The 26,715-nt window shown below is 42.0% G+C and overlaps 4 protein-coding genes across 5 annotated transcripts; 1 reads left to right on the forward strand and 3 right to left on the reverse strand.

The window, feature by feature from the left end:
- Positions 1-910: 910 nt before the first annotated feature.
- On the reverse strand, positions 911-5,599 carry LOC112275926 (pyruvate dehydrogenase E1 component subunit beta-1, mitochondrial). The gene is made up of 14 exons (XM_024506702.2): positions 5,455-5,599; positions 5,107-5,190; positions 4,470-4,550; positions 4,156-4,182; positions 3,898-3,960; positions 3,612-3,698; positions 3,287-3,412; positions 2,977-3,110; positions 2,660-2,732; positions 2,386-2,451; positions 2,083-2,121; positions 1,830-1,954; positions 1,592-1,706; positions 911-1,387 (listed from the first exon to the last, which is right to left on the reverse strand). The coding sequence occupies exons 1-14, from the start codon at positions 5,500-5,502 to the stop codon at positions 1,316-1,318; spliced, it is 1,140 nt and encodes a 379-aa protein (XP_024362470.1). The 5' UTR covers positions 5,503-5,599; the 3' UTR covers positions 911-1,315.
- Positions 5,600-6,201: 602 nt separating this feature from the next.
- Positions 6,202-10,743, forward strand: LOC112275927 (uncharacterized). Its single transcript, XM_024506703.3, has 9 exons — positions 6,202-6,983; positions 7,447-7,472; positions 7,599-7,680; positions 8,099-8,308; positions 8,513-8,647; positions 9,023-9,080; positions 9,233-9,306; positions 9,668-9,759; positions 10,025-10,743. Exons 1-9 carry the CDS (start codon positions 6,894-6,896, stop codon positions 10,095-10,097), a joined length of 840 nt encoding a protein of 279 aa, XP_024362471.1. The 5' UTR covers positions 6,202-6,893; the 3' UTR covers positions 10,098-10,743.
- Positions 10,744-11,815: 1,072 nt separating this feature from the next.
- LOC112276242 (uncharacterized) lies at positions 11,816-16,984 on the reverse strand. Of its 2 annotated transcripts, none has more exons than XM_024507373.3 (11): positions 16,705-16,984; positions 15,725-15,949; positions 15,319-15,393; positions 15,027-15,194; positions 14,572-14,848; positions 14,192-14,348; positions 13,671-13,893; positions 13,348-13,439; positions 12,994-13,141; positions 12,333-12,664; positions 11,816-12,171 (listed from the first exon to the last, which is right to left on the reverse strand). In XM_024507373.3, the coding sequence occupies exons 1-11, from the start codon at positions 16,758-16,760 to the stop codon at positions 11,921-11,923; spliced, it is 2,004 nt and encodes a 667-aa protein (XP_024363141.1). In that variant the 5' UTR covers positions 16,761-16,984; the 3' UTR covers positions 11,816-11,920. The 2 variants fall into 2 exon arrangements, with proteins under 2 accessions (XP_024363141.1, XP_024363142.1); XM_024507374.3 differs by having other exon boundaries at positions 11,816-12,124; positions 16,705-16,975.
- Positions 16,985-20,100: 3,116 nt separating this feature from the next.
- LOC112275916 (uncharacterized) lies at positions 20,101-25,485 on the reverse strand. The gene is made up of 9 exons (XM_024506677.3): positions 24,161-25,485; positions 23,917-23,987; positions 23,568-23,597; positions 22,766-23,442; positions 21,743-22,537; positions 21,207-21,481; positions 20,918-21,097; positions 20,656-20,724; positions 20,101-20,448 (listed from the first exon to the last, which is right to left on the reverse strand). The coding sequence occupies exons 1-9, from the start codon at positions 24,242-24,244 to the stop codon at positions 20,347-20,349; spliced, it is 2,283 nt and encodes a 760-aa protein (XP_024362445.1). The 5' UTR covers positions 24,245-25,485; the 3' UTR covers positions 20,101-20,346.
- Positions 25,486-26,715: the final 1,230 nt, after the last annotated feature.

The following is a 26,715-nucleotide window of genomic DNA, read 5'->3' on the forward strand; positions in this document are numbered from 1 at the left end:
CGTCTAATTGTAAGTATGATATGCATTAATATTAAAATATATACATACTTAAATAATATTTTAATAACAATTGATGAAATTAAAATGCTACATAAGCCTTGAATTTACACATGCACATAACAATATTTAAATTACTGATGTGTTGTAAATAAAAGTTGCAAGACTTAAAAACAAATTTGTAAGTAAATGAAATTTTAATTTTTTTTTATTTTCTTAGAAAATGGCATATTCAATGTAATAGAATTACATTTTACAAAAAAATATAATATTTTTTGGTATCCAAGTTATTATTTGTGAATTTCAAACTATATTAACCTTCAACCAAAAAGAATCTTTCAGAATTAATATAAACTCTAACTTGAATATTAAAAACAAACTACATATACATTTGAAGTAAAAGAAGATGCATCCCAAATTGTTTTTATGTAGAGATATTCAATAAAATCTACTCAAAGTAAAAATAATAAGAATAATAATAATAACTTTTTAAAAACGTGTTTTAATGTATTCAGCAAGTCATACAATTATTACTTTTGAAGTGATACATGATTTCTTTGTACTTTTGTAATTATAAGCTTTGCTGATTGACAAAACCATCATCCATGTCACATTCTAAAAATTCAGTAGTACACATATAAAATGACCTCAAGGTCTTAACATACGAAGAAAAGACATAACTGTCCCAGTAAAAATGTTCGATATGAAGGTTGATAGTCACTAAATGCAAAGAAAAATTAAGATTGCACCAATAACCGCCCATTGCAGTTTTTACGTAAATTAAACTGGCAAAGGACTAATACAAGAACTGTGTAATTTGCAATTCCGAGAATAGGCATTGTCTATTCAATTTCTCAAAATGGACTGAACCAGAGAAACTGAGAAAAGAAATATTCAGTCTTACCCACACACATGCACACTCACCGCTATTTTATTTCCGTGGAAAATGACTGATCATTGAGTGGACATTCGTTTGTTTAATTCCATTCATGGATTTAAATAGAAGGAAATCTACCTCAGCTATGCAATGGGTAACCCCATCAAATGCTACACTTCATAATATAAATAAGATTAATTTCTCTCTACTCTTCCAACACAATCTTGAACTAAAATTATCTGTGTAACCTACAAATTCAAGTGAAGAGACTCTAAAGACCTTAGAAATCACAACACATCCATGACCAACTCTCATGATCGTTTCCTAAATCATGATGGCAATGATCTGCATGCAAATTATTACACAAGTAAATTAGAGGAGATGTATTCATTACTCCTACATGGAACTCCACAAAATGAACACTGAAAACAAGTATCCGCTCTACGCTGTTGCCTTTCGCTTATCCTGCTTCCGGAAGCATATTCGCCTAGCAGCCCGAATCACATCATCGATCTGCAGAAACAAGAGCAAAACATGTCATCTAATCCATTCCTGAATCAGAGGGTGCCATTCAGAAAAAAGCCTCATCAAACTAGTCATAGGCGTAAAACTCCTACCAATGGTCAGGATATACACCATTTATATCACCGATGTGTGCTGATAATATATACCATTCATCTCATTCCAAAAAATAATTATGGCACTGGGAGTAATTACCTGAGGCACTGCGAGTCGCTCTAAGTTGGCCGCATACGGCATAGGTACATCAGCACCACATATCCGCTCCACTGGAGCGTCCAAGTAATAAAAGCTTTCCTCGACAACGCTCGCACTGTAAAACATTCCAACCCTCACTGTCATCATGAGTTACAAAATCCACGCTATATTCGCGACAGCTAAGAACCGTGTAAATCTTAAGGACATGCATTCGTGTATAAAACTACGCGAACCATACCAAATCTCAGCGCAAACTCCATGCTGAGGCCATCCTTCCTCAAGACATAACAACCTTGAGGTCTTGCGCACTGATGCGTTGATTGTTTCTCTGTCAAGAGGTCGGATTGACCTCAAGTTGACCACCTACAAAAACAGAAACAAAGAGCCCATTCAACATCCGGCAGAACAATTCATTTCAGGGATTTCCGGAAAATCTGTTGACAATCCTCCGTAAGCTTAATGTGCTCGAACAGTTCCACAGAGAGTCTAACCTCTACGCTTATGCCTTCTTTCGCAAGTTCATCAGCAGCCTGCACATCAGAGTGACCTGTTTGGTTAATCTCTATGTTCCGCAAAGTCTTCATTCGTCAAGGCAGAAATAAAGATAGCAACTCACTCATGAGCATCGGCGAGGCTGATGATTTAACAAAGGCGTATTTAAAATAGTATGTTGGATTCCAAATATTTAAAAATATTTAAAACATCTTTTATGGTAAAAGAGATTAGTAAATTCTTAAAACAATATGTACCCACACCTAAAAACACACAGCTGAGTACGGATATTGAGGACGCACCTTCAAAGCATACCCAACCATCTTCGAGAATGTCACAATGGTAAGGTCACTCCCTTCCCTCATTATCTGCAAAGCACGACAATACGTAGTTGACATACAGTGATCTCCACTCACAGTCAAAGCTGCATTGTTGACCAACTAGGCACATCAGAAAACAACCAACTGTGCACGAGCCGGATGATTAACCATCAAAGTATGGATCTAATCAAGTGCAAACATTTCATTTTGTTAGTTCCAACAGTTCACTTTAGCTGAACCCGAAACAGTGACTTACCTTAGCCTTTCCAATTGGGAGCGTGAAGCTAGGGTCAAGCACCTCCTTCGATACTGGGAAAGATTCTCCATACCTGTCATAAGTCGACAACAAAATGTCAAAATAATCGTTCCATTTGTTCGCATATCACACACATCTTTTTCAGAACGTTCAGGACATCGTGGCTATGTTTCCATCCATTTCAAACAAAACTCTATCACAGAACCATTTCAATGAGTAGGATACAGGACGGAATCCATAACGTCAGAAAACAACCACAAGCCCTAAAACTAGGGCAAACAACTAACAAAGCTAGAGAAAAAGTCGAGGACTCGCACAATAGTTCGTTCTCTAGAAAAACAACGGGATCTGGATCCCGAATAGCAGCCTTCATGAGTCCGCGGGCATCTTCAGCGTCGTAAGGAACCAAGACCTTGAGCCCAGGAACTTGGCCGTACCATGCAGCAAAGCACTGCAAAAATGAACAGGTAAGATTTGATTGAAGACATGTATCGGTTAAAAACAAGGCAGCAGAATGTGCATAATCCTCCAATAGTCACGAGCAAGCAAGCGCGCAAAAGATCAACCAACCCAGTAAATGAAGCTGTCATGTCAAACCAATCCAAATGTAAGAAACTACCTAATTACCTGAGAATGTTGAGCGGCGACACCTGCAGCTGCTCCGTTAGGGCCCCGGAACACTATGGGAACATTAATCGTCCCACCAGACATGTAGTTCGTCTTAGCTGCTGAATTGATGAGATGATCGATGGCCTGTCAACAACCATCCAATAATACATTGTTACTTACAAATCAAGCCAGATCACTTCATTTCAACCAAAACAACGCAACATTCATACGACTTAAGCATCTTCAAAGAAACAATTCTTTTCCCCAAGAATCCACGCACTCATGCCAATATGCACACTGCCTTAAACCACAGCAAGAAGAAAGAACATGAGTATCAACTGACCTGCATGGCGAAGTTAAAGGTCATGAACTCCACGATGGGCTTCAAGCCGTACATTGCAGCTCCAACACCAAGTCCAGTGAAACCAGCCTGTACACAAGACCATAATGCCCAAACCATCAAACCGACTCCTAATACCACAAAAAATCCGACCCCAACCACTCCGGCAAACACTGTGAGTGTGTGTGATAAAAATAAAACCCAAACTATACCGCAGGAGACGGAGCAGAAAAGGAGAATCTCAGGAGGTAGAAGGTAAAAGAGAAGGGGAAGTCGAAAATATACAAACCTCCGTAATAGGAGTATCCAAAACACGGTCTGGTCCAAATTTCTGCAAGAGACCCTTTGTGACCTGCCAACACCCCCAACCAAACATGCTACGTTGAGCTCACCCAAATTGCAAATTGCTTCCACATGAATTGCATTGGCTGCACTCAAGCTTTGCACTCGCACATGAATTCCTATATTATGCACAATGAAAACAATACAAATGAAGAGTACATTTTCATATACAAAAACCATCAAACGTAAAAGCGCATAGTTGTACCTTGTATGCCCCTTGATATTCTCCAACCTAAAAGAAAACAAGCACGCCGTGAGAAAAACTTCTCCAAAGTGGGAAAATAACGAAGTGCTGGCCTAAGCTGTAAGGAATTCCGACTCGTATAACCGCTGCAGACAGCGCAACCGTCACTAACCTCCCTCATTATTGCAATTCTGGTTTACGCCCAGTTTTTTCATAACAACCTATAAGTATGAAACGTCGCTGTCATACGATGATTTCCCACATCCAACGCATTTTCACAGGACCTAACCAGCGCCTAAATTGTAGGAATGAATCTTGCGGGGAGGGATTCCTACCTCTTCACCCATAACAAAGACCTTGGAGTCCGCTGTCATCTCCTCATCGATGGCAGAGTTCAAAGCCTCTCGAACGGTGATCTGTGCAAAATCGAATCAACCTTCGCATTAATTCCGACATTCATACAAAGATCGCAGGTTTATACTCAAAGATGCCGCGGAAGTTTCCACAACACGATTCGAAACACTCCATTCCACTCCAGACTCATCACCCCTGTCCAATCCTTTACCAATGCTGAGAGAACAGACAATTGGGCAAGAAACCATAGTCCCTATCTATGGACATATGTTTTTACATTCGACAGCAAATCGAATCGGTGATCTTGTATCCTCCTTGCTAATCCAACACCTGATTTATCATAGAATTCCTGACGTGCCATATGAATATCACCAAACATGGACGATAGAATATCCTGTTTCTAAGGATGGTAGAAACATCAATGAATGCCCTCAACGATCAGCTAATGGATTTATGAAACAACCGCCAACTTCCGTTACCTACAAGACCAATCATGAACAGGCAACAGACAAAGCCGATGCAATCACGATACACGTCAATCACCAAAAACCATACAGCACGTAATCCTCACTCCATTCCACAACCAAGCAATCCAAAGATCCAGCCCGGGGCACTAACCGAATCTCCCGACGCCGACATGAACCTCTTGGAAACCGCCCAGACCGCAGCCGCGGAAGCTCCATCACCGCCATTACCCCCTCTCTGCACAAAGCACCAATGCCAACAACCACTCAACAAATTTCGATCGCCAAAATTCAGCAAACCCTCTGTATCCACACTCCACCGCTATGAACGCGAATCCAGGCAACAGGTTCCAGGGCTCGTCCGCGAAGCCCCGGCTACTCCAAGACATCACTCCTCTGGCTAACCAATCCGGCTCCACAAATTACACGCAGAACCAAACTAACACCGATTAAAAAGAAAAAGAACAAAAACTCCGCAGAGAGAATCGCCTCACAGACGCACCAAGAGAGAGGAGACAAGCGCGCGATTCTTCCCGAAAGCTGCCAACATGGCTGCAAGCCACAACCACGCTCACACAACAATGCAGCACCACCACCACCACTCTCCCCTTCGTCACCGCAACGAGAGAAAGCTCTGCGGAGATGCGACGGAGAATGGCGATGGAGCATCGCAAAGGTGCACTCCCCATGCCCCCCACCGGCTCTGCGCCGAAGCTGCCCCGAAGCTGCTTCCCCTTGGGCCCAGTCCTAGCCAGGCCCGGCCATGCTCAGCGATGCACGGCCACCCGGCATCACCGAAGGGCCCCACTCTAGGGGGAAGGGCCCCCATGCTAGGGTTTATCGTTTGGCTCCTCTCCCCATAAATATCTAAGGCAGGTCTTGCCCCTTTCCATCCTTTGCCCCCTTTCACTGTTCTCATGTCGAGGGTGCTGCTCTTCATTCATCAATAAATTCATCCTCCATCTCCCTGACTTCATCCAACTGTTTTGTTGTGAAAGGTGAGAACTCAAAGAGTGAGTAAGAATTCAACACAGCAACAGAAACTGGATAGATGAAGATATGGATGTATTCATCCATCCGTTTTGGTGCACAAGGGCGTGGTGTTCGCCATCGCCGTCGAAGCTTTTTGCGAGGATTCCTTTTGGAATTGCTTTCTCTCACTTTTCGCCATAGCTGAGCTGAGCTGAGCTGAGCGGGGTCCATGCCTTCCTTCTGCTGGAAAAGCCCATCTGTGCACACATGCTTGTGAGAGGGAGAGGGTCGATGGCATAGGATTCTAGGTATATAGCGATGTTTTCACGTCAATCGGAACTTCTTTCTGGCGCTCTGTCTCATCTCGTTGGAGTTCTAGCTCAGACCTAGACGGCACCCTGGAATGAGACCGTAGTTCCTTTGAAGCTTCTTCTGCAGTATCTTAATTGCTGCGATAGCTGTAGTTCTTCTTCTTGGTTTCGGAATCCGTTGGGACGAATTGAGATTTTTTTCGGGTCTAGTTTGTGATTATTATTATTATTTCACGGTTTTTTTTTTTTTTTTTTTTTTTTTTTTTTTTTTTTTTTTTTTGTAGTTTTAGTTTTGTAATTCCTAGTAGGCGAGTGTGATTCTCGTAAGGAATCGGCTACTGGATCAGGTTTTCCGAGTTCGACGAAAGATGTTGATGGATTGAGCAGGGATTAGGATTTACGTTTGGAATAAGGTTGCGCCCGCGCTGATCCGTGGAAGCTGTTGGAAGCCGTAGATACATTCTCTCTTGATCGTGTCGAGGAATGTGCACGGGTGTTTGTGATCTAGTGGTGATTGTTTGGAATGAAAGCAGTAGAAGGAGAGGTGTGGAGAGAGTGTATTTAAGGTTGCATAGTTGGAGATCGAAAGGGTACCTACTGCGGTAAAGGTCGTCGTAGGGGGGGACTGTGGCAAGCGGGGGGGGGGGGGGGGGGGGAGATGATGACGAGGAGATTTTGGAGCCCAGGATCCTATGTTTTAATTTTCCTGGTGCTGGTCTTGGGTTCAAGCAGTTTCATGGCACATGCGGTACGTCACCTGCCCCTCTAACATTTTTATTTATTTATTATTTTTTACTGTTTATTTATTTATTTCTCCCAATGATAATCAACTACTTTTTGAGAAATCAAGCTCATAATTGGGTTGATTACCATTGTTATGTCATGTTTATGGTTTTATGGTTGTATGGTTGTATGTATGTTTTTTTTTCTCTCTCGCTTTCTCTCTTTAGGTCAGTCAGGCAAGGTTGTTTCAGTATGTTAGCAACTTAATCCCAACCTTGTCGCAGGGATCATGATTTCTGATTCTGGAAGACATCATCTTTCATGGATCGTCTCAATTAAAGAGAGACGCTCTTTGGTTGTGTTGTCATTACACTGTTTGCATTTGATCCATGCCGAAGAAATTTAGGGTTCTAAGAATTTCGCTCTGCACAATACTGCAAAGATGTCTGTTAATAAAGTCTAACCCAATTTTTGGAATGGCGATCCAGGAAAATAGCAGGGTTTTAGAGGAAAGGTACGTTTTGAGTGCAGTAGTTTTTATTTATATTTTTATGTATTTTTATATATTCTTCTTTTAGCTTTCTTTGTGGTTCACTTTTTGGTAAGTTACTAATGCATATTTCGTTCCTGCCACTTGCAGGCAGCGGGAATTGAGGGAAGAGAAGAACATAGTGCATTGTTCTAGATCACGGAGTAGGACTGTCCGAGAAATTGTTCATGAGGTGTGCATATCTTCGCATGGCTTCTGTAGTTGGTTCTAAATGATCTGTCATGTCTTTCACTGCAATCAGAATCGTATAGAAATTTTCTTAGTCGTAGAAAGTGTTGGTCTAGTATAGACGACGATCATTTAGCAGATGGTATTGAATTTGGTGAGAGCATTAAATATATGTACTAAGATAATTTTTATCTTCAGATTGATCAATTTATGTCCACAAAACTTCAATATTGCACAGAAGTTGAATGTCGTGTAGTGCTGCGTGTGAGTTTGCTAGAATCATGTTCCAAAATTTTACGTATTTAGTATCTTTGGTGGTTAATCTAGAATGAACCTTTTAAAATATTGAGAACACATGTTTTGACGAAGCAATCAACCCTCTTCACGCACACTCGAAACGTGTGGCCTGGAACTTGTGATAGTACCTAACGCCATTTGTGGAGGCCGAAAAGTATACTTTGCCTGAAAGCTGTCGTCTCCACCCTGCCAACGACATCTACCGTGAGCAAGAGGAGAACATGGATGAATTGCGACCTATGCAATGGCAGTGTCGGTATTGCAAGAAAATATTTCGAAATCAAGGGTTCTTGGACACTCATTTTGATAATCGCCATTCTAATTTGCTCGACAAGGTGATGTTTTGTTTGAGGTTTTAGTGGTTTGAAATTTATTTATTGATTTGTTTGCAATTGCTTCTTTATGCGATAGGATTTGTGCAAGAGGGACCCCCTCCTTACATGATAGTGGCCAAGCTCAGTGACGCGAGTGTCCTGGTCTGTATACAAGGTTGTCCTTATCATGGAGATACTCATTTGAGTACATGGTCTGCTTTGCAGAGCTTAAACATGTGTTTAGCGGATGCTTGTGGAGCATTGCATTGTGATTACTATAACAGTTTATCAACATCGAAGTCACAGAAGCAATCAACATGCAAACCAGCTGTTGTGGAGAGGAACCGTCATTCGTGCGAGGTGAGAAAGCTTAATACTTATTGAATGTGCAAGAGCTGTTGAAACTTTTAGCTGTTGAATTCACTTTGCTACGAGTTGCCAGATGTTTGTTTGGTTCATCATGTAAAAGATAAAAAAAATTCCAATTTGCACTCCAGAAAAATGTGAGCACATTTTGAGGAAGTAATTATTATTGAAACATGCTGAAGCTGTTGGTACAGTTTAAGAGTGATGCCCGTATTCTTAAAACTGGCGATTTGAATAGAGCATTGCTGCTCGACTCTGGTGCCCTTGGACGTAGATGTTTGCTTATCTTTGAAAACAACTGGCTTTTATATTTTTCAAAGTATCTTTTTTAAAACAAGAAACTCATGTTTCTGCTGTATACTGGAACAGGTGTTGGCTAACACTTGCTTTCCTGCTGATCATAGCCCCGCTGCTCAAAGATTGAACGGTGCAGATCTTCTTATGCTTTTGCTATTGATTGTGCAATTCCTTTCGAGTCTTTGTTTGTTTGATTTTTAATGTGTTATCATAGTATTAGCTAATGGTCTTTGATCACCAATTTTTCTTCATTTAATTTCTGAACCTGGAATTCTATCTTAGATTTCTTCAAGCGACAGTTTTGTGATGCCCATACCTGCAAGAAGAAGCTGAAGATCTTTCCAAGGGGAAATGGGGTATGCTTCGTTAATTCTTTTCTATCCAGTAGTCATGCTCTGAGATGAATGTAGAACAATATTTGCTCTTCATGTATTACTCCGTGAGCTTGTTTCTGTAAGTCTTCTCTGGCAAATAAATATAGACAACTTGCTCCTTTCTGTCTGTTTTGATTATGTGACAATTTTGATTCATTACTTTCAGACAAATCATATCAGATCTTTTTGTATATTTTCAGGATGGAGTCTTTGTGTTTGTATATCAAATTTCTAATATAAAGAAACTGAAGTGATCCGTGATACACCGACTTTGGGATATTAAGTATGCGTGCATGAACATACTAATTCTGTTTTTATTTTTATTGTTGTTCTCATTGTGTAGATAAACAGGAACAAATCTTTGATCTACGCATTTACATTGTTTACCATTGTGGCGTTGGCGATCTTTTACTTGATAGTATATTTGGTTAGACGGTATGCATTATCACTATACTTGTGCCTTTTGATTAAAACATTTTTGTGGTAATCATGTATTATGCAGCCGATTAATTGGATAATTCGACCGATCCACCCAAGAATCTTTATTTTCTGATAATTAGATCGCTTGGTCATAATTCTAGAACTACTTCGCTAATTTCAGAGATTAGAGCTAGAGGTAGTGATACCACGGTCTCAACTGATTGAATCTTTCCGAGTTGACCTCGCGTACTGATTGATTTCTTTGTAATGGTTTGATCAGGGATACTAATATGTTAAAGAAGGGTATGCGGCGGGCATCACTTAGACCAACCTCTAAAGTCCAGAAGGACTGATCAGGAATTTTGACTAGATGACTAAATATGTTCAACATTCACAAGAGTACGCGATGGCTAATCCTTCTTAGTTACTACTTCTGGTAGATCGACCCCAGATGTGACCGCATCCTGTTGTAGACTTGGCTTGGGATGCATCGATTTGTAAATTATCAGAACCCCGGATGTTCAACCTTATCCGCTTATCCAACGGTATAGCTTTCAGGCAAATTACTCTTGTGCACTTCCACTGTCTATATCTCATAGGACGCAGTTGCAGATCGGTCCCTCATTCGACTTTGGTGGCTGCCAGAGGGACGTAACCGTGCTTCAAGTTGGTTCTAGATGATGATAGCATGTACCGATGCGAATTGGGTGTCGCGTGTTGCTGGGTACATTTTGCATAGTGAACACTCAGGTAGGCTCTTCTTAATTTGTGATGATGTCTGAAAACGTGTTCAGATATTTGTTACACATATGACGTCTTAGTGATATATTGCACAGCAGTGAATCATTGAGCATTCTGATGCTGAGCTTAATCGCTTGCTTCTCATGGCTCTACGGTAACGGTGAGCAATTACCCAGGTCTTTTGAACTTGTAAAATGTGGATTGGATCCCTACATCAAGGCTCATTGTCAAAAAAAATTCAGAAGCCATTTGACCACAGATTTCACCTATGATCCAGCACAGTTGGTTGGCTTGTGCGTCTACAGTCACCCTGGTCTGGACCTCCAATGTATCTAATTCTCTAACAACTCATACCTTAAGAAAGATTTGTGTGGCCATGTAGTATATGCCAGGAACTACTGTGAATGAATTGATTTTGTACTTTTAAAATGATGCTAACCTACATTTCTGTTGCTGCAACAATTTCTTGTATCAAATCAACTAATTTTGACTGATTTCAGAATGGCAATTTTTGTTTATTTATTTATTCCCCCCAAAGTTGAGAAATGTGAAGTTCTTGTTGAGTTTTTTTTCAAGGTTCAATGCAATTTTGTTGAAGCTCTTGGGAAAAAACAAAAAAAAACAAAACAAAACAAAACAAAACAAATTTAATTTTGGTCTAGTTTAAAGCTTACTTAAACCACTTATTTCTTTCTACAATTTAATTTGTTCCAATCTCTTTATTGTTTATGTCCCATGCAAAACTTGTCCTTCCTTATCCGTGTGAAAATGAAATCATTTTTATTTATCTATTTTTTGACACACAAACAAGGTATTTCCAATGCATTACTGAAGTGGTAAAAGTAAACCAAACTAGTTTCTTTACACCCAAAAGCAGGAGACATGGGCACTAAAAAGATGAAACAACTACTAGAGTTAATTCTTAGAGCTAATACTATTAGAGTATTCTAAAGTTCCATTTGATGACCTTCAAATTTGTGTTTCCTATTTATAACTTATCCCGTCTCTTGAGAAGGGTAGTCTTATGGTTCTAATACTTTTTGACAAATTTCCAACTAATATGTCCATATTCATCTATTTCTTTCCAGATGAAGCTTCTAATGTAAAATTTATTGCATATATTATTTTCTAAAACAAATTTATTTCTCTAAATCCAAATGATCCATAAACAAAGTCCCCTTGACAAAGACTATATCTTATAAAAACATTTAAATTGAGAGTATATAGCTTCAAAAAAGCTGACTTATTTCCAAGTAAAGATTTCCACAATCCACGATTCCCAAGATTGTGGATGTTAATTTATACAGACAAGAGGTGACCCAATCACAAATATTGTAAGCTTGATGGCATTCCCAAAATCTATATAGAAGCATTTCCATATTTTAAAATATTTTTATATCACACTATCACAAATAACTTGTAGCATTTTAGTGCATTAAAGTAGGCCCAAGTTATTTCCTTCAGTAGCCATAAGCCTATCTAAACGGAGTAGTAGCGGTGGGATTTCATCCTTCCTGTCTAGTTTATCTAACAGCATAATCATCAACTCTAAAGTTAGTCCAATTTCTAAACTATCATGCCCTAATTCAGATTCTTGAATTCTGAGCACTCTTTGCATCAACGCAAATGCCTCCTCAATCTGATTCAATCCGTTCAAGATAGAAGCCAATGTATTACAAACTTCGGCTGTAATCCAACAGATTCAGGGTAAGAGATGTGGCTTCATAACATGACAACGAATGAATCAATTGAAGCGAAGAAAACAGAAGAATCTAATTTTACTTTTGAATTTTCACTTTTAGTGCCAAACCATTGCTAGCGGATCCTTGATTTACAAGGGTACTCACCAGTAGAAGGATGAAAGGGACCATGGATGGTCTCCCGAATGCTTAAAGCTTGCCTCGCAAGTACCTCTGCTTCATCGTCTTTATCAAGATGGTTTAATACAGAAGCAAGTCTTTCCATCGGTTCTGAAGTTTCCAGTGCATCCGGACCGAAATGATTGAACATTAGCTTGAGACTCCGGCGGAGTAAAGGTTCAGCTAGGTCATATTTCTCAGCCTCTACGAAGGATGAGGCCAATCCTAGCAATGAAGGTGATAATTCAGCATCATTCTCACCTACTTTTTTCTCCTTGTCTACCAAGTTCTTTCTCCAAAGCTCTTGAGCCTCATCGTATCTACATCTCCAAACCAGATCATAATCAAGTTGGTTTACATGCTATGCTATTCCACCAAAATTGCCAAAGGTTGCAAGAAGAACTCCTATGTTCTGAATTAACACACCGTCGACACAACATTCTCCTTCTACTTACAATGACCTCGGTCACTAGAGATTCTTTGCATAATGTTAGGGGGAATAAAATTGTTAGCTAGTAAAGAATCATGTCTGCTAAGCAACTCATTTGAATAACCTGGTATGCTTGTGTAACGCACTTGTGACTCCAATTCGAAACCTCATTGCATAATTTAGCTTTGAATATTTCAGCTGGAAATCCAGGCAACTTACCTCTCCATATCATCTAGAAGCTCTGCGAAATCGCTACGGATGGATTCTTTCGTCATCAAAGTCTCATCTTCATCTTCTGGATAGTCAGTAGCGGTTTCCACAATCTGAAGCCCTTTGCGATATAAGGATTCAGCCTCGTCATAATCTCCTGTATATAATCAAATCACTCGAACACGTCACCACTAATAATAGGATTTCTGAAGCTCAAAGTAATGAAAGGTAATTTCTCTCCCCCTCACCAGAAGCGAATCCTAGTTCAGACAGCGCAACAGGATGAATAGCGCTTTGAACAGTTCATCATTAACCGTCACAAAACTCAGATAAAGCCATTAAATACGTGTTGTCTAGAATTACCTTTCGCTGTCTTTACTCGAGCCACTGAGCATGTAGCACATCCAACTTGCCAGTGTTTTGGTCCCAACGCCTCTTCTATAATCCGTAATGATCTGCAAGATTAGGTCACCATGGTGTGAGAACTACGTTAAGCATATGATAATAGAGTTTCGTGCCGCCTGACCGAAGTTTTTACCGTTAAGGACCCGCACTCTATATTGTTTTTTTTAAATTCTGGTGCCACCTGCCAAGAATTCTTAAATGGAACAAATATACCGATTTGTGTGTACTTCAGAACGTCTGGGTTGCTCAAAAAGAGATCACCGAAGTAACCAGCCACGCACCTGATTGTAGCTATCTCCGCCTCATCAAATCTTCCAGCCTCCAAGAGCGCGTGACCCATTTCAGCAAGGGGTAATGCCAATTGCTCATCATCAGGACCTGAAATTCTTTCAAGGATTGCAACTACTCGTTTATATGTCTCAATGCCCTTATCCTCCTGGCCATCCTCAAGATAGGTGGCGGCTAGTCCCAACAATAATTGAACAATCAACGGACTGTCTTCACCTGTTTCAACAAATACCCACGTGCAAGAAACAAGATTGGTCAGATTCAAGCATATTATCTACGTACTTAAGTACTATTGTTCTTGGTACGCACAGAGAAATTTGAGTCACGAAATAGATACAGACTAGAGATCTCAATAATAGCAGTCACAAGGACATCAAAGCAGGATTCAATTAACTGAATAGATTACAGTCAACTAGCAAGTACATACAAACACGTACATTAACCAATACCAAAAGCAGTATATCGTCTATTCATTAGCTAAAATCAAAGTGACAATAAAACGTGCTTAAAATACCCAGTGTATTCTCTTGAATTTGAAGACTGCTTTCAAGTATAGTTATGGCTTTAGCAGGTTGACCAAGGGCTTTATACATGTTTGCCATGTGAGTAAGTATATTGTCCAGAAGTGCCGTATGTGTATCTCCTCCTAAGTTTTCCAATATGATTTCTATCTGAAGTAGACACAGACCCACGCTTAGTGAGTAAAACAGAGCTATCGCTTCAATATAAACTAAGAAAAAAAAAAATGTATCAAGAAAATGGTGAGTCCACAATCGAAGGAAACAGACAATTTACGTGATGCACATTGATCTAACATCCGAAAAATGAATAGATAACCATAGAAAAATGAACTATGATATCTGGAGACAAGTCTGCGAAACATGAACTACAAACCTGCTCCAGAAGTTTCTCTGTCTCATCAGCATCGCCCAAGCTTAGACGAAGCTGGGCCAGTACATCGAGCATGGCAGCCTGTTCTACACCTGCAGGAACTGAATCCCTAAGTGAATCCAACAACGCTTCATAGTTAGCTTCGACTATTTCTCGTGCAGTTTCGAAATCTCCTTCTTCTATTATATTATTCACTTCAGAATAGAGTTGTTGAAGATTGTCCTCCACTTCAGTCGCATCGTCCATCATAGTCTTCATATCTTTAGCTTTGAATGGATTTCTGCTTCATCACAGCACGCATGACGTTAGATGTCCACAGAAATTCAACCAAAAGAGATGTCCTTTCATTAGCTGCACATTGGCCAGATGCAATTCAAACCTCAATGTCACCAGTCACGTTAACCTTAAATGTTCACCCTTCGAGGATGAGATGCATGGTGAGAAGGAAATAATCAAACCCGAGTTCTCGAAGGACTTTTTCAGCTGCCTCAACGTCATCCGCCGCCATAGCGTTTGCCAATCGCTCAAACTGACTTTTAAATTCTTCCTCGTTGAATTGCCCCTCAACCTCTTCGTCTTCAATGACTTCCACCTCCTGCGGTCTTGATACTACAGCATCTATATCGCTGCAAAAGGCCATGTTTCATGGAGATAATCAGCACGCTAGAGCGAACTCGTGGAACGAAACTTATGTGTCCAAAGTAGCATTCAAATTCTCGTGCAGCACACAAGGAACGGTGGAGATCATACACGATGGGGGCTGAATCAATATCTGAAGTTGAACCATGCTCAGGATGTGAGTACCTCCGATGGCCATTCCCGAACCTACAGAATATATACCACAATATCAGGAATTAACAACAGCAACAACAACAACAACAAAGGAGAAAAAAGAAAAAGAGAGGGAGAGGACGGCATGCGATCGATGCGTGCTGAAAAACGTTACAACAACAATAGGATTGATCAAAATATATGATTTTCTACACCAAAGGATTCAAATACAAGCATTTCAGTGTAGCAGTGAGCCTTTTCTTTTCTTTTCTTTTTTTTCTTCTTTTTTTTATTTTTTATACCGATGTTACAATATCGCCAATCATACCTTATAGCATTCTGTGATGTCATCTCATCATTATTCAATTAAGGAACCATGACTGACCTGCTCACTATGGCCTTGGAAACTGCTGGACTTGGGATAGAGACTCGGCAAGCTTCATACGATGGAGATGACCAACCGCAACCACGCTCTAATCTTCTCGCCGCCCCTCTTACTTGAAGACACTTTAATTCCATTGATCTATTCCAGCAAGCTTGAGATGAAACTTGTATGCTACAGCCAGGCATTCTAGCACGTTGAACCCGCCGATTGGATACAAGTTCTCCCCTGCGAAGTAAAAATCTCTTTGTTTCATGATCGTGATACTAATTGCTTTCTTTCAATCGCTTATCAAGATTACAATTGCAATACAGGGCTGAAGATTTAAAAAGAGAAAAAGTCAATTATCATACATAGAACAGAACCGACCCAAACATTGTACATGCGATTGGAGAAAGTGCTATACCATCACAAAATGACACCTTACCACCGCTACCTCACTGTTTTCATATGACACCATGAACAGTATGATTAAAACTATGAGCATTTTCAGATGCAAAGTCCCGAGACACAAGCGCCCCGCTAAAGGAGCGGCACATGGCCAGAAAGGAGAAACGCAGTTGTGAGCAAGAACTCAGGAAAGAGAAACTAAAACTTCGCTATAGCATTCCTGTGCCACGGACTATCTCATTGAATTGGACTTCAAATCATGTCGATAAAATCCCGAAGAACCAACGATGCCCACCGTAACAGTAAAATACGTAAATGAAATGCGAAGAAAGGTCGCATCCACCGCAGCTTAAAAAAATATTACAAAACAAAATCCCCTAAAAAAACGAATGCGACTTCGCCTCGAATTTTTTCGACGGAGATAAAGAAAAACACCATTCCACGAAAAACCAAAACCAAAAAAGAAATAATGATAAGGCTCTTTAAGACCCTGATTCCAGCTCCTCTCAACTGCAAGAATAGCAATACACACACAAACACTTCTAATTCGGTACACCTGAGATGAGTACCGAAGCGTCCAAAGAATCATCTACCTGAGAGACGCGACAAGTGACAGCGAATTGGAATGGCTCCACAGAGTGTTCGCCATGACGACGACACACTCCAAAATCTATTCAGTCTCAATGAAGAAGGAAACTCCAAATACTTCTCTCTCTCTCTCTCTCTCTCTCTCTCGCTGCGGTAATTCCGTTCAACGTGGTGGCGATGTTAAGGCTCCTTCTACAGTCTCCTTAGAATCAGATGACATTGCGGTGTCGAAGCTCAGCTATGGCGAATGAGAGAATGAGCGATGATAGGGGAAGAAGAATAACAATGCCAGAGAGTGTTGATGGGTTTAAGGTTTGAGCTCAACCAGAGACAGCGTTCCCCTTGTTCCCATTGTTCTACTGTCGTTCCCACGTTCCCTCCGCAAGGTTCTCCATTCTCACCAATCTTGCCTTTCATCGTCTAATGTTGACAAACTTTGTAAAAAGGATTTTATGGTTATTTGTAAAATTGGTATTTGTAATGAATTTGAGGCACTCATTTTAGATTTTAATGCAGTGTAAGACGAGCTAAATATAAACGTGGCAATGATATCAATAAACGCACATGAGTACTATCAAACTTGTTTAATGTGACTACAAAAGGTACAAAAAGTTTTTATTAAATAATTTGTCTATCCTAACCAAGTTCAAATCATGGAAAGAGAAGTTCAGGTAAAAGAGAGATATTCAAATACACATGAGAGCTTTTTAGACTATGTAGTAAGGAAATAAGTTTTTAGTAATAAAAGGGATCAATATGAGATAATTTTGTTTGTTGCATGTTAATAACAAAACACTATACAGAAATGAAAGAAATTCAATCCAATTCAATGCTTGTTTAAGATAATATCGATAGATGCACGACAAAATCTATAATAATTCAAGGACTCTAATTTACCATGAATAAATATATGTCGATTTTCCTTAATTCAATACTCGGAAACACCCAATTGTTTGTTTCCACTTAGATTACTTTTATTTATTTTTTATTGATAATTAGTTTTTTTTAAGCTCTAGTGTCCAAAAAAGAGTACTAAAAATCTTGCAAAAACATGTCAACTATGAATCAGATTATAAATGGAAACTCTAATAATCTACAATCCAATAATATAAAATATCGAACAAGCAATCAAAGTATTCCAAGATTCATTCAAGCAGACAAAATTGCATATGCTTTAGAAACTTTTGTGCAAACATCAACAAAGATTTTTACACAATCCACAACCCACAACCCACAATCCAGTCAAGCTTTCCCAACAGACCCATTCGAGCACTTGCAAGGGATGTTCAAACGAAGCATCAATGAATATCATAGTATTGCAAAAGAAGGTAACAATACAGAGTGTGTTAACCTAAATGCCAAAATCTAATTCTACCCAAACTCTAAAAAGGCCTCACTCTTTTGCAAGGCGAAACTGAAGTCTACCGCAGCATTATCAACAGCGAGCGAGAATCGGAGCATCGGAACATCGAAGAAGAAGTGAGGATTGATATCTTTATTGAAACTAGTATACAAAATATACAAAGCTCATCCACCGCCAAACCCTAAAACCCTAAGGGTCTGGATAGTCGATGGCATGAGCGTCGTTGGTGTTGCCATAAGCATCGTCGTCGTCGCCGGGCAATCCGAACTCGTTCGCCTCGCGCTCCGACGCTTGGATGGCAATCACGGGGAATTCCTCGATAGCCTTGCCGACGCCGACGTAGACACCCGCCGTGTAAAGGTCATACAAGAAATCGTCGAAGTCGGCCGGCTCGATGAGCGCGAGGTGAGGCTCGTCGTCCACCCGCACCACGTCCCAGATCCCTTGCGACTTCGCCGTGACCTCGAATCGAGGCTTCTTAGCCACGGACACGGAGTGCTGCGTCTCACCAATCCCCCGCTTCTTGTTTGTGGCCGGCAGGGAGATGGTTTCAACGTGCGCTAGCTCCTCGACGTGCACTGACGGGTGATGGCGTGTGGTTTTCACCCGGCGGAAAAAGTGTAGCCGCGGAGGCGCCTCCTTCTGGCGCTTCAATGGGGGCTCGGACACCATGAGCTGCAGCCACAGGCTGTCCACGGGCTCCTGTGCCCTCTTCCGCTTCACTACCACCATCGTTCTGGGTGCCATCTCTGGATTGAGTGCACCCTCACGCCCTAAACCACGGTTGCTGTGTGCGCACACAGAAAAAACAAATCCGCTGCAGCTCAATCAATGCACCTAAATCACAGAAAGAGTGCAGTAGCTGCAAGAGTAGACAAATAAGAGTTGGAAATGTATCGTTCGGGAAGACTACGAAGCGGTTCGGGAAAGCATCCAGTGAACTGTTGTCAGTGAATCTGAACGGGATCTTCGCGACTTCTGCAGTGTGAAGATGGGTCGGAAATGATCATTGAGGCCTGGGCGGGCGACAGGAGTAATTCCAGGGGATAGCTTCAAGGCCGGACGTAGTGGGTAGACACGAGGCACCTTGCGAGAGGACGCGAGGGACAGTGACCTAAAGAACGCTACACTTTCTCTTCAAAAGTTTAGAGCAGGACGAAACGGCTCTGTGATATCATGAGGAGGTTTGTAACGATTTTTATGGATATTGGGGGGTTACTGCCGAAAGTGGGATTGATCGGAGAATTAGGCTCACAGCGGGTGCATAGAACCAACCCCTGGTCAGCCAGACCGTTGGTTGTCGTGCAAGAAGCGGGAAGCCGTGCAAACGTGACAATCCAATGGTAGCCTCTATCCTCACTTACATTTTGTGGTTGAAAGTTTCAGTCGGAACTACAGGACAAGTCAGCCGTCAGGGTTTCCTTCTTCGCCGAGGATGCCAACATTCGGAAAGGAGTCGAGGATATTTGCATCAAGTTAATTGGTAGTCTAAGATTTCCTACAATACTGCTGATATCCCGATTAATTTTTTTTTTTTCAGATATCAAAATTGTTGGGATTGTTTTACTTAATCAAGGTATGCTCCAGCGATTGTACTGTTTTCGACACTTCGCACTGTACACAGTTGTACACACTTCGCCTTCATTTCAGGATTGACTTTGGTAGTTTCACTGTTCAGTTGTGCACTAATATATAAGCCGTCATTGGCACGAATCGGACGTTCAGAACAAAGACACTGCTCACCATCCGCAGTAGACGATGAAAAAGAGCCCGGCAATTGTGCACTCAGCATCATCTTGAGAACTCCAATTCTAAAGAGATTTACTTTGCTGTTTATCCCAAGCACGGAAGGACCTTAGTTTTGAGTTTTATTTCCACATTCTTCTTTACCTTTTTCTCTGGTCGGAACCATGGGTTTGAAGCAGGACATGGAAACTAAGTTAACACAATAGCTCATAACTAAGGGCACAATATCTCGAGTACATTCAGCAGGGTGGGTTTCCTTCGGGTATGTAGATCTCCTGTACATACACACAAATTATCTTCTCTGCCCGTTCTCACGGAGCGAATAAATGTTCATATCAATAATTTTCTACAACCAATGCCTCGAGCCACGGATGAAAGGAGTACAAGGGTGAATGGAGACGCTCCAATGTACTGTACAGTGCCAGTATCAGTTTCTACTCAAAGATATGATACAAGTCGCAACCGGAACCCATTAACGGGCCGGAGGCTACTCAACCTGAAAGTTGCGTGAAGTTGTGTAGATATATGAATATGGCATTCATTTTAGCCGCGGTTGCTTTGCAGCACTAATTTCCACATTCGCTTTCTCACGCTCTGCTGGGGGCAAGTTATAAAATAACTGTCCGGTTCTAGCCTCCCACTGCACAAGTGGAACAATATCCTGTGGGTTAAGGGAACTCGATATGAGGCAAAAAGAAACAAATTTTTGGACCAAGCCAACCAGACATTGTGCGTGATGATTAAAGACATACTTGACGTTGAGGTGCTTCAGAGCCAAGAGTTAAAAAAAAAAAAAAAAAGTGGCCATAACCGCAGAAGCAAAAAGATAGTATCATCCACAAATTACCTCCCTGATGTCTTTCACAGAGTGGATTCTAGGCTCATACTTGGTCTTGGGCCGAAATTTGCGGTTGTGCTACACAGAGAACGAGCAACATTTGTGGCGCCCACAGTGAGTACACAGCTCTACATAATGATTCGCCAACGCATCTTATCGTACAGATCTAAGACCACATAGAAGACTCTACACGATGAAGTCAAGAATAGGGACATGAATCAGGAGAGTTATATAAAATGGTAGAAAATGCAATATAGCAAGAACAGAATACCTCTGCTTGTAGACCTGCTAAATCTGTCTCTACGTTGCTCATCTTATTAGATTTCTTCTGTTCATGCTTATGGCACATCCCGGTTTCTGGTACAGGATTACCAGCCTGCTTGACGGAAGACGAAGAAAACACAGGCATACTTGACCGCAATGCTGATTGCCTGGTTTTAGAGGGGGTTTTCTGTATGCAGGGAGAGTACATGTAAAACACCAATCCAACATCGGTACAACAAAACGGGTGGAAAGCCAGGTAACTTGTGAGTGAGCACTACTTATGAGGCTGAGCATACCGAGACTGTAACTGGAGTTGCGACCGTCTTCTTCCGAGATCCGATTTCTGATCCTGATACAGATTTCCTAACGGCAGACGTAGCAGTGGATGTAGCAGCCTTACTGGAATCTAATACATTTGTGTCTAGAACGCCATTGTTGCTAGGTTTGAGATTAGATCCTCCATTTTCTCTCATGGCAGCTCTAGCATGGGCAGCAAACGTCAGGCTCGGCATACTCGTCCTGGTAACGGATTGCCGACTCATCCTGGGCAACAGATTGCTTACTGCTGGTTCTGTCAGGAGAATACAAAAGACAGTACAAGAGAGGCTGATGGTTAAAATCTATTCAAACTGACTGATCACGTATTTTTGTGCGAGGGTTTCTTCGGTCAACTATTAAAATTTCAGATCTACAGCTTCCAGAACTACCTTCCAAGAAACTGATCAAACATCACATTGTTCAAGGACTGAGCAATGTAAATTTTTTCAGTCAAGATGAACAATACTATTAATGTTGTGTTTTTTTGTTGCTTATAGGGGGATTTGAAGAGTACCTGGGTTGAGCTTTGACTTCGATGGAGATTGGATTCTCGTATTCTCTTTGCCTCCTTTCGAGAGGAGACTGACTTTCTCTCCTTTTCTAACCACGCCATTAGTACGAGAGGCCGAAATCGGAGAAGCTCTTGAAGCTTGTTTTTGCTGAAGAAGAGAGCTTCGAGATGGAACGGGGGTCTTGTCCGCCCCCCTACCCGAAGTATGATCAAATGACACAGACCGCCTGAAGTTCTTCTTCGATCCGTTTGCAATAACTCTTGGTGAAGACGATTCTGCATCTTCCCCTTTGCCACTAAAAATTTGTGATCTGCGCTCACCAGCCCGGGCCAGCGCAGGCACTTCGATGTCAGGTAGCTTCTTTTCTACGAGATCAGTTCTGATAGCTTTCAAGTCCACCACTGATGGAAAGTCGATTGCCATTCTATCTAGCTTCAGAGGTGAGCAAGCCTTCGCATCAGAAACTGGAGGCGCTTCAGGAACGTCATGCTTCGCAATTGCGTCTTCAACTGACGAATCGTCACTCACTTCTACCCGTAATGCAGACCCCCAGCTTCTCCTCATTCTACGAATATCATCAAAAGCTTGAACAGAGGAATTAACTCCCAGCTTATTGACCAATCCAAAACCAGAGCTCACGTCACAAGAACGGGCAGCATCAGATCGAGAACTCGCAGTCGAGGCACCATCATAATTCTTGATAGCGGTAAACCCTGTCGCAGAACTGCTGACCGCTGGTTGCACTGCGGAGCTTTGCTCCGCGCTTTGACGGACCAGTCTAGATTTAGGAAGTGTACCTGCAGAGTAGCACCACACGTGTCAAATGATACTTAATGAATGCGGAAACATTGCTTTCAGCGGGCAACGAAGAAACGGGTCACATACACTGTGGGCAAGTGGGTGACGACGACTCCAAGCTAGTGAGACAGCATAAAATTGTACATTTTAACATTCTAAATGCTTCAGGCCAGTCTTCGAGCTTTCGTAAGAAAGCCTAAAGACAATAAATCTGAAAACCACAATACCTGCTCCCTGTTTGTTGACAGAAGCGTCATCAGACCCGTCAGTCCTCCCTCTAACTGCGGAACCGAGGCTCTTTCTCAGACTACTTGTATCATTCAGTCTAGAAAAAATTGCATCTTGCCAAGCTGCTTTAGGCTGGGCTGATGTGTCCTCATCCTCACAAATTCCTGACTGCCCCGCTGATGAATCCGATATGGACCTGTTGTGTCTGCTTTTCACTATCTCTGGCTGACTGTTCCTTACATCAGAATCCCTACTGGTGCAGCCATTGGCAATAAGGCTTTCACGTAAATTGAATCTAGAATTGAAGCTTTGTAGAGCCCCAAGTCCATCAGATGATCTCAGAAAGTCATCTGAGGTAGTAGTTATGAACTTCCGGGAACCGAAGATATTTTCTGGTGATTTACATAGAATTGGTGAAGCGATGCAATCCTTCGGGGATTCAACAAAAGTGTCATGGCACCCTGAGCTATACACAGCTCTTGGACTTTCTTCGTGACGTTCTTCCTTGATGGTATCCTTGGTCTTGGTCACAGTGGCACCATCAAAAGCAAGCTTCCCTTTCGACGTACCATGCTTCTTCTTCCTATCTAATTGAGCTGCTCGGAAGTTGGAATTTAGGTCTTTAATGTCGGCAGCGTTAACGCCGGTAATATCTGTTAGCGGAACCTCGTGATGCCTGCACAGGTCTTAGGTAATTCAGTAAAACACAAATGCCGGGTACCTCAGGAAAGACCAATGTACGGGTGGCACAATCCATTCTGAGTGACGAGAAAGCACGATTGAAAGGGAATCTAAACTTACGAATGGCTACGATAGAACCAAGGGTCGTCTCTGCAGGCAAACGAATGACACAGAGAGGTTAGCTTTTTAACTGCTTCTCAATACCAAAAGCTGATCTATCTCATCAAAGGTGCTGGTGACAGCAAAAGCCCAGCTGAATTGCATGAAGATATTGCCTCAAAGGTACAAGTAGGCGATGAGTGAAAGTGAAAGTGATTTGATTAAGAGAATGTGATACGTTGAGAGACCCGAGTCAAATTCTTGAGATTTAGATACTTCAATCCCCTCTGGAGGTACCTGATCCCATCTTACATTTAATTAGGCTGTTTACAAAAGAAAAAAACCAGGATCATAGCTCCAAGATGCTTACCCAATCGTTCCTGCTTTTGCCAAAGCTTCTTCAACTTTCAGGTCTGCCCATTGAGGCGCATCTATTTCTTCCTGTGAGTCAAGGATCCATGCTAACAATGAGAAAGAGTACGTCCGACACGTGGAGGGTGTCATCCCAGAGACGTGCAAGTGACCAGGGTGTATACATCAGTAGTTTCATCACGTTCAAGGACTAAGAGATATTTCACATGAGCACGGTAAAACATCACGGGAGGAAAACGCACCAGGAAAGCCCAGCGCTTGTCATTCATGGCAGCAGTGGACGCTGGGGACAGTGACAAAGACACAAGCATAGCCTGCCTGTGCATGATGCGCGATGTTTAAGACACCAGAAATCTATTGTGCTGCATCGTCGAGTGAGCCAACATTACTCTACATTGCCATCCGTTGGACCTCCCTAAGATTGACTCAGTCTTCACAACCCCCCTCAAAATCCCGCGCAATTTCCCCTGCTCCGAATGGTCTCATTACGAGATCGAAAATTCCTGGGGAGAAACACCAACAGCCCTCACTGTGTTCTAAAATCGCGCGGCTTCGTGCAGGAGATTGATGAATTAATAGTTCAGGAGGTCCTCAAATTCTCAATTCATGAATATGGAATTCCACAACTCTGGTAGTAGCCGCACGACCGCAGCGATGATCTTCCCGTTAGAGAAGGACGGCGAAGCAAAACCTTGGATGGAGGTGATTATAAAAAGTATGCCTGCAATCCAAGAGGAACCCCTTTCGGGACTCCTAAGCTGAAACCCCTTTCTCAAAGGAACTCGATTATTGGGACATGATCAATTGCACAATAGATCTTCAAAATCACAACGCAACAGGAAAGAAAGTTACAGACAAATGCATGTTCCTGCGAAAATCAGCGATGAGACCGCGTGATGCGAATTTCCCAATCACCAGCGGAACTCTTCACACTGACTTGCCTTCTTCAATTCATTCTTGCAACGTTCAAACGTCCCGGAGCACTGTCCGCATAATCGCAAATCAGAAGACAGAAGACATGAACGTGAATTGGTCCGCGTTACTGGTGGCGCCTACGCAGCGGCCCACTTACCTCACGCCACATTACGCAATCCGATACCCATCATCCACATTTCACCAATCTGGACCACGAAATCTACAGAAGGCACGATTTTGATCTCCTAAACCTGTTGTTGAATCCGGAAACGTGGAAGCCAAGAGATGCCAAGCAAAGCAAAGCCCCCAGGAGTCAAGCTAAGCCAATCCTCCGTTTCACGGAAACCCCGGAATCCGCACCCACAAACGGGAACTCAGACACGCCTTTGTTGAATAAAATCTCGAGAATCCACAAAATTTCATAGTTTCGACCGGTGAAACATCCAGCCGGAAGCTCGTGCGGCGAGAGAAAGCAACGACGCCATCGCTGGGATCATGATTTGCATCAACAACAACAAAAAAAATAATCAATGCTAGCATTCCCACAGCGGAACGACCAAACTGGAGCGCTGGAAAACCGGGTCACTTTGAAATTTTCTGTGTACCCTCGTCTTGGCGCGCACTAACGTTCCAATGCTCGTGTGGCCCAGTCACCTTCAAACACCTCACGCACGGCAGTAAAACCAACCTATCCGTCCAATCCCATCTACAATAACCACTAGGAAATCCCTGTAAAGAGGGCGGAAATCTATTTTCAGAGAATTGGCAATTACAGGAATTTATTTCAATCGCTCACGTCCACTCACCAGGCCCTGTTGCCCCACCATCACGCGTCGCTGGAAATGGAAGGAGTGGGCTGTGACCTCATCTCTGGAAAAGTCAAGCTATAAAATGCCACATGGATAAGCCGAATAAAGTAATTTGACACCGCAGATACCCAACGGCCAATTCGGCATCCCTGGCCCCGATTGGAGCTCCCCACCACTTCCCTCAAATAAAAAACACTCAACCTCAACCTCCAACGATGCATTTCCTATTCTATTACCGCATCCATGAAATGCTTTCCAGTTTCATGCTCAGATTTCACGTAATGATGATTCATTACCACTGTCAGACACCTCCTGGAAATCACAGAAAACTCCTAATAGTGCTGACCGATCACGCGGCTTCACGATCTTGTGTTGATGGTCGATGGCAGTTCGTCTTTCTTCGATTCCGTTAGGCGGAAACCCATCAATCACAGTAGGTACAGGCGTGGGTGAAGCCTTTAGATTGCGTGAGGCTGTCCGAGCCCGATGTGCACTAGAACCTGTATGTGATAAATGCTCGAAGCTAGTGGCAAACAGTCTTCATGGTGAAGAAGAATTTACTCTGACAAAGTCCCCAGATTGAAAATTGGCTTGAAACATACTGATGACGTACTTCGTCAGGAGCTGAGAATGAATTAATTTAGGGCAAATATCACACATGCCCCTGAACTTTCTCGAAATATCAAGAATACCCCTCAAGTTTTGATAATATCACATGTACCCCTGCTTTTTTTGATATTTGCAAAAATGCCCTTTCGGCTGATAACCTCTCTTATTCCTGTTTTATTAAGTTTGAACTGGGTCCCGGAGCAGGCCCCAAGCAGCACTTTCCGCACCAGCCTCACATTGGATGAAATGCTGCGCATACAGGATTGGAAACTTGGATGGGACCCTCTCACCGAAGTCCTCTTCGCACACCCCCAGCGCTCTGGAGGAGTAACAAGTTGAATTGGTATGCTGTCCAGACGAATGGTACAAGAATTTGCCTCTCATTCAACCAGCGATTACACTGGCAATGAGTTCGATGGGCCAAATGTAGGGGTAAAATGTCTTCACTGTGACAGCTCCGATGC

The sequence above is a fragment of the Physcomitrium patens genome, chromosome 23 (genome assembly GCF_059467195.1).
Source record: "Physcomitrium patens ecotype Gransden chromosome 23, ASM5946719v1, whole genome shotgun sequence".
In the NCBI taxonomy this organism is placed as follows: domain Eukaryota; kingdom Viridiplantae; phylum Streptophyta; class Bryopsida; order Funariales; family Funariaceae; genus Physcomitrium; species Physcomitrium patens.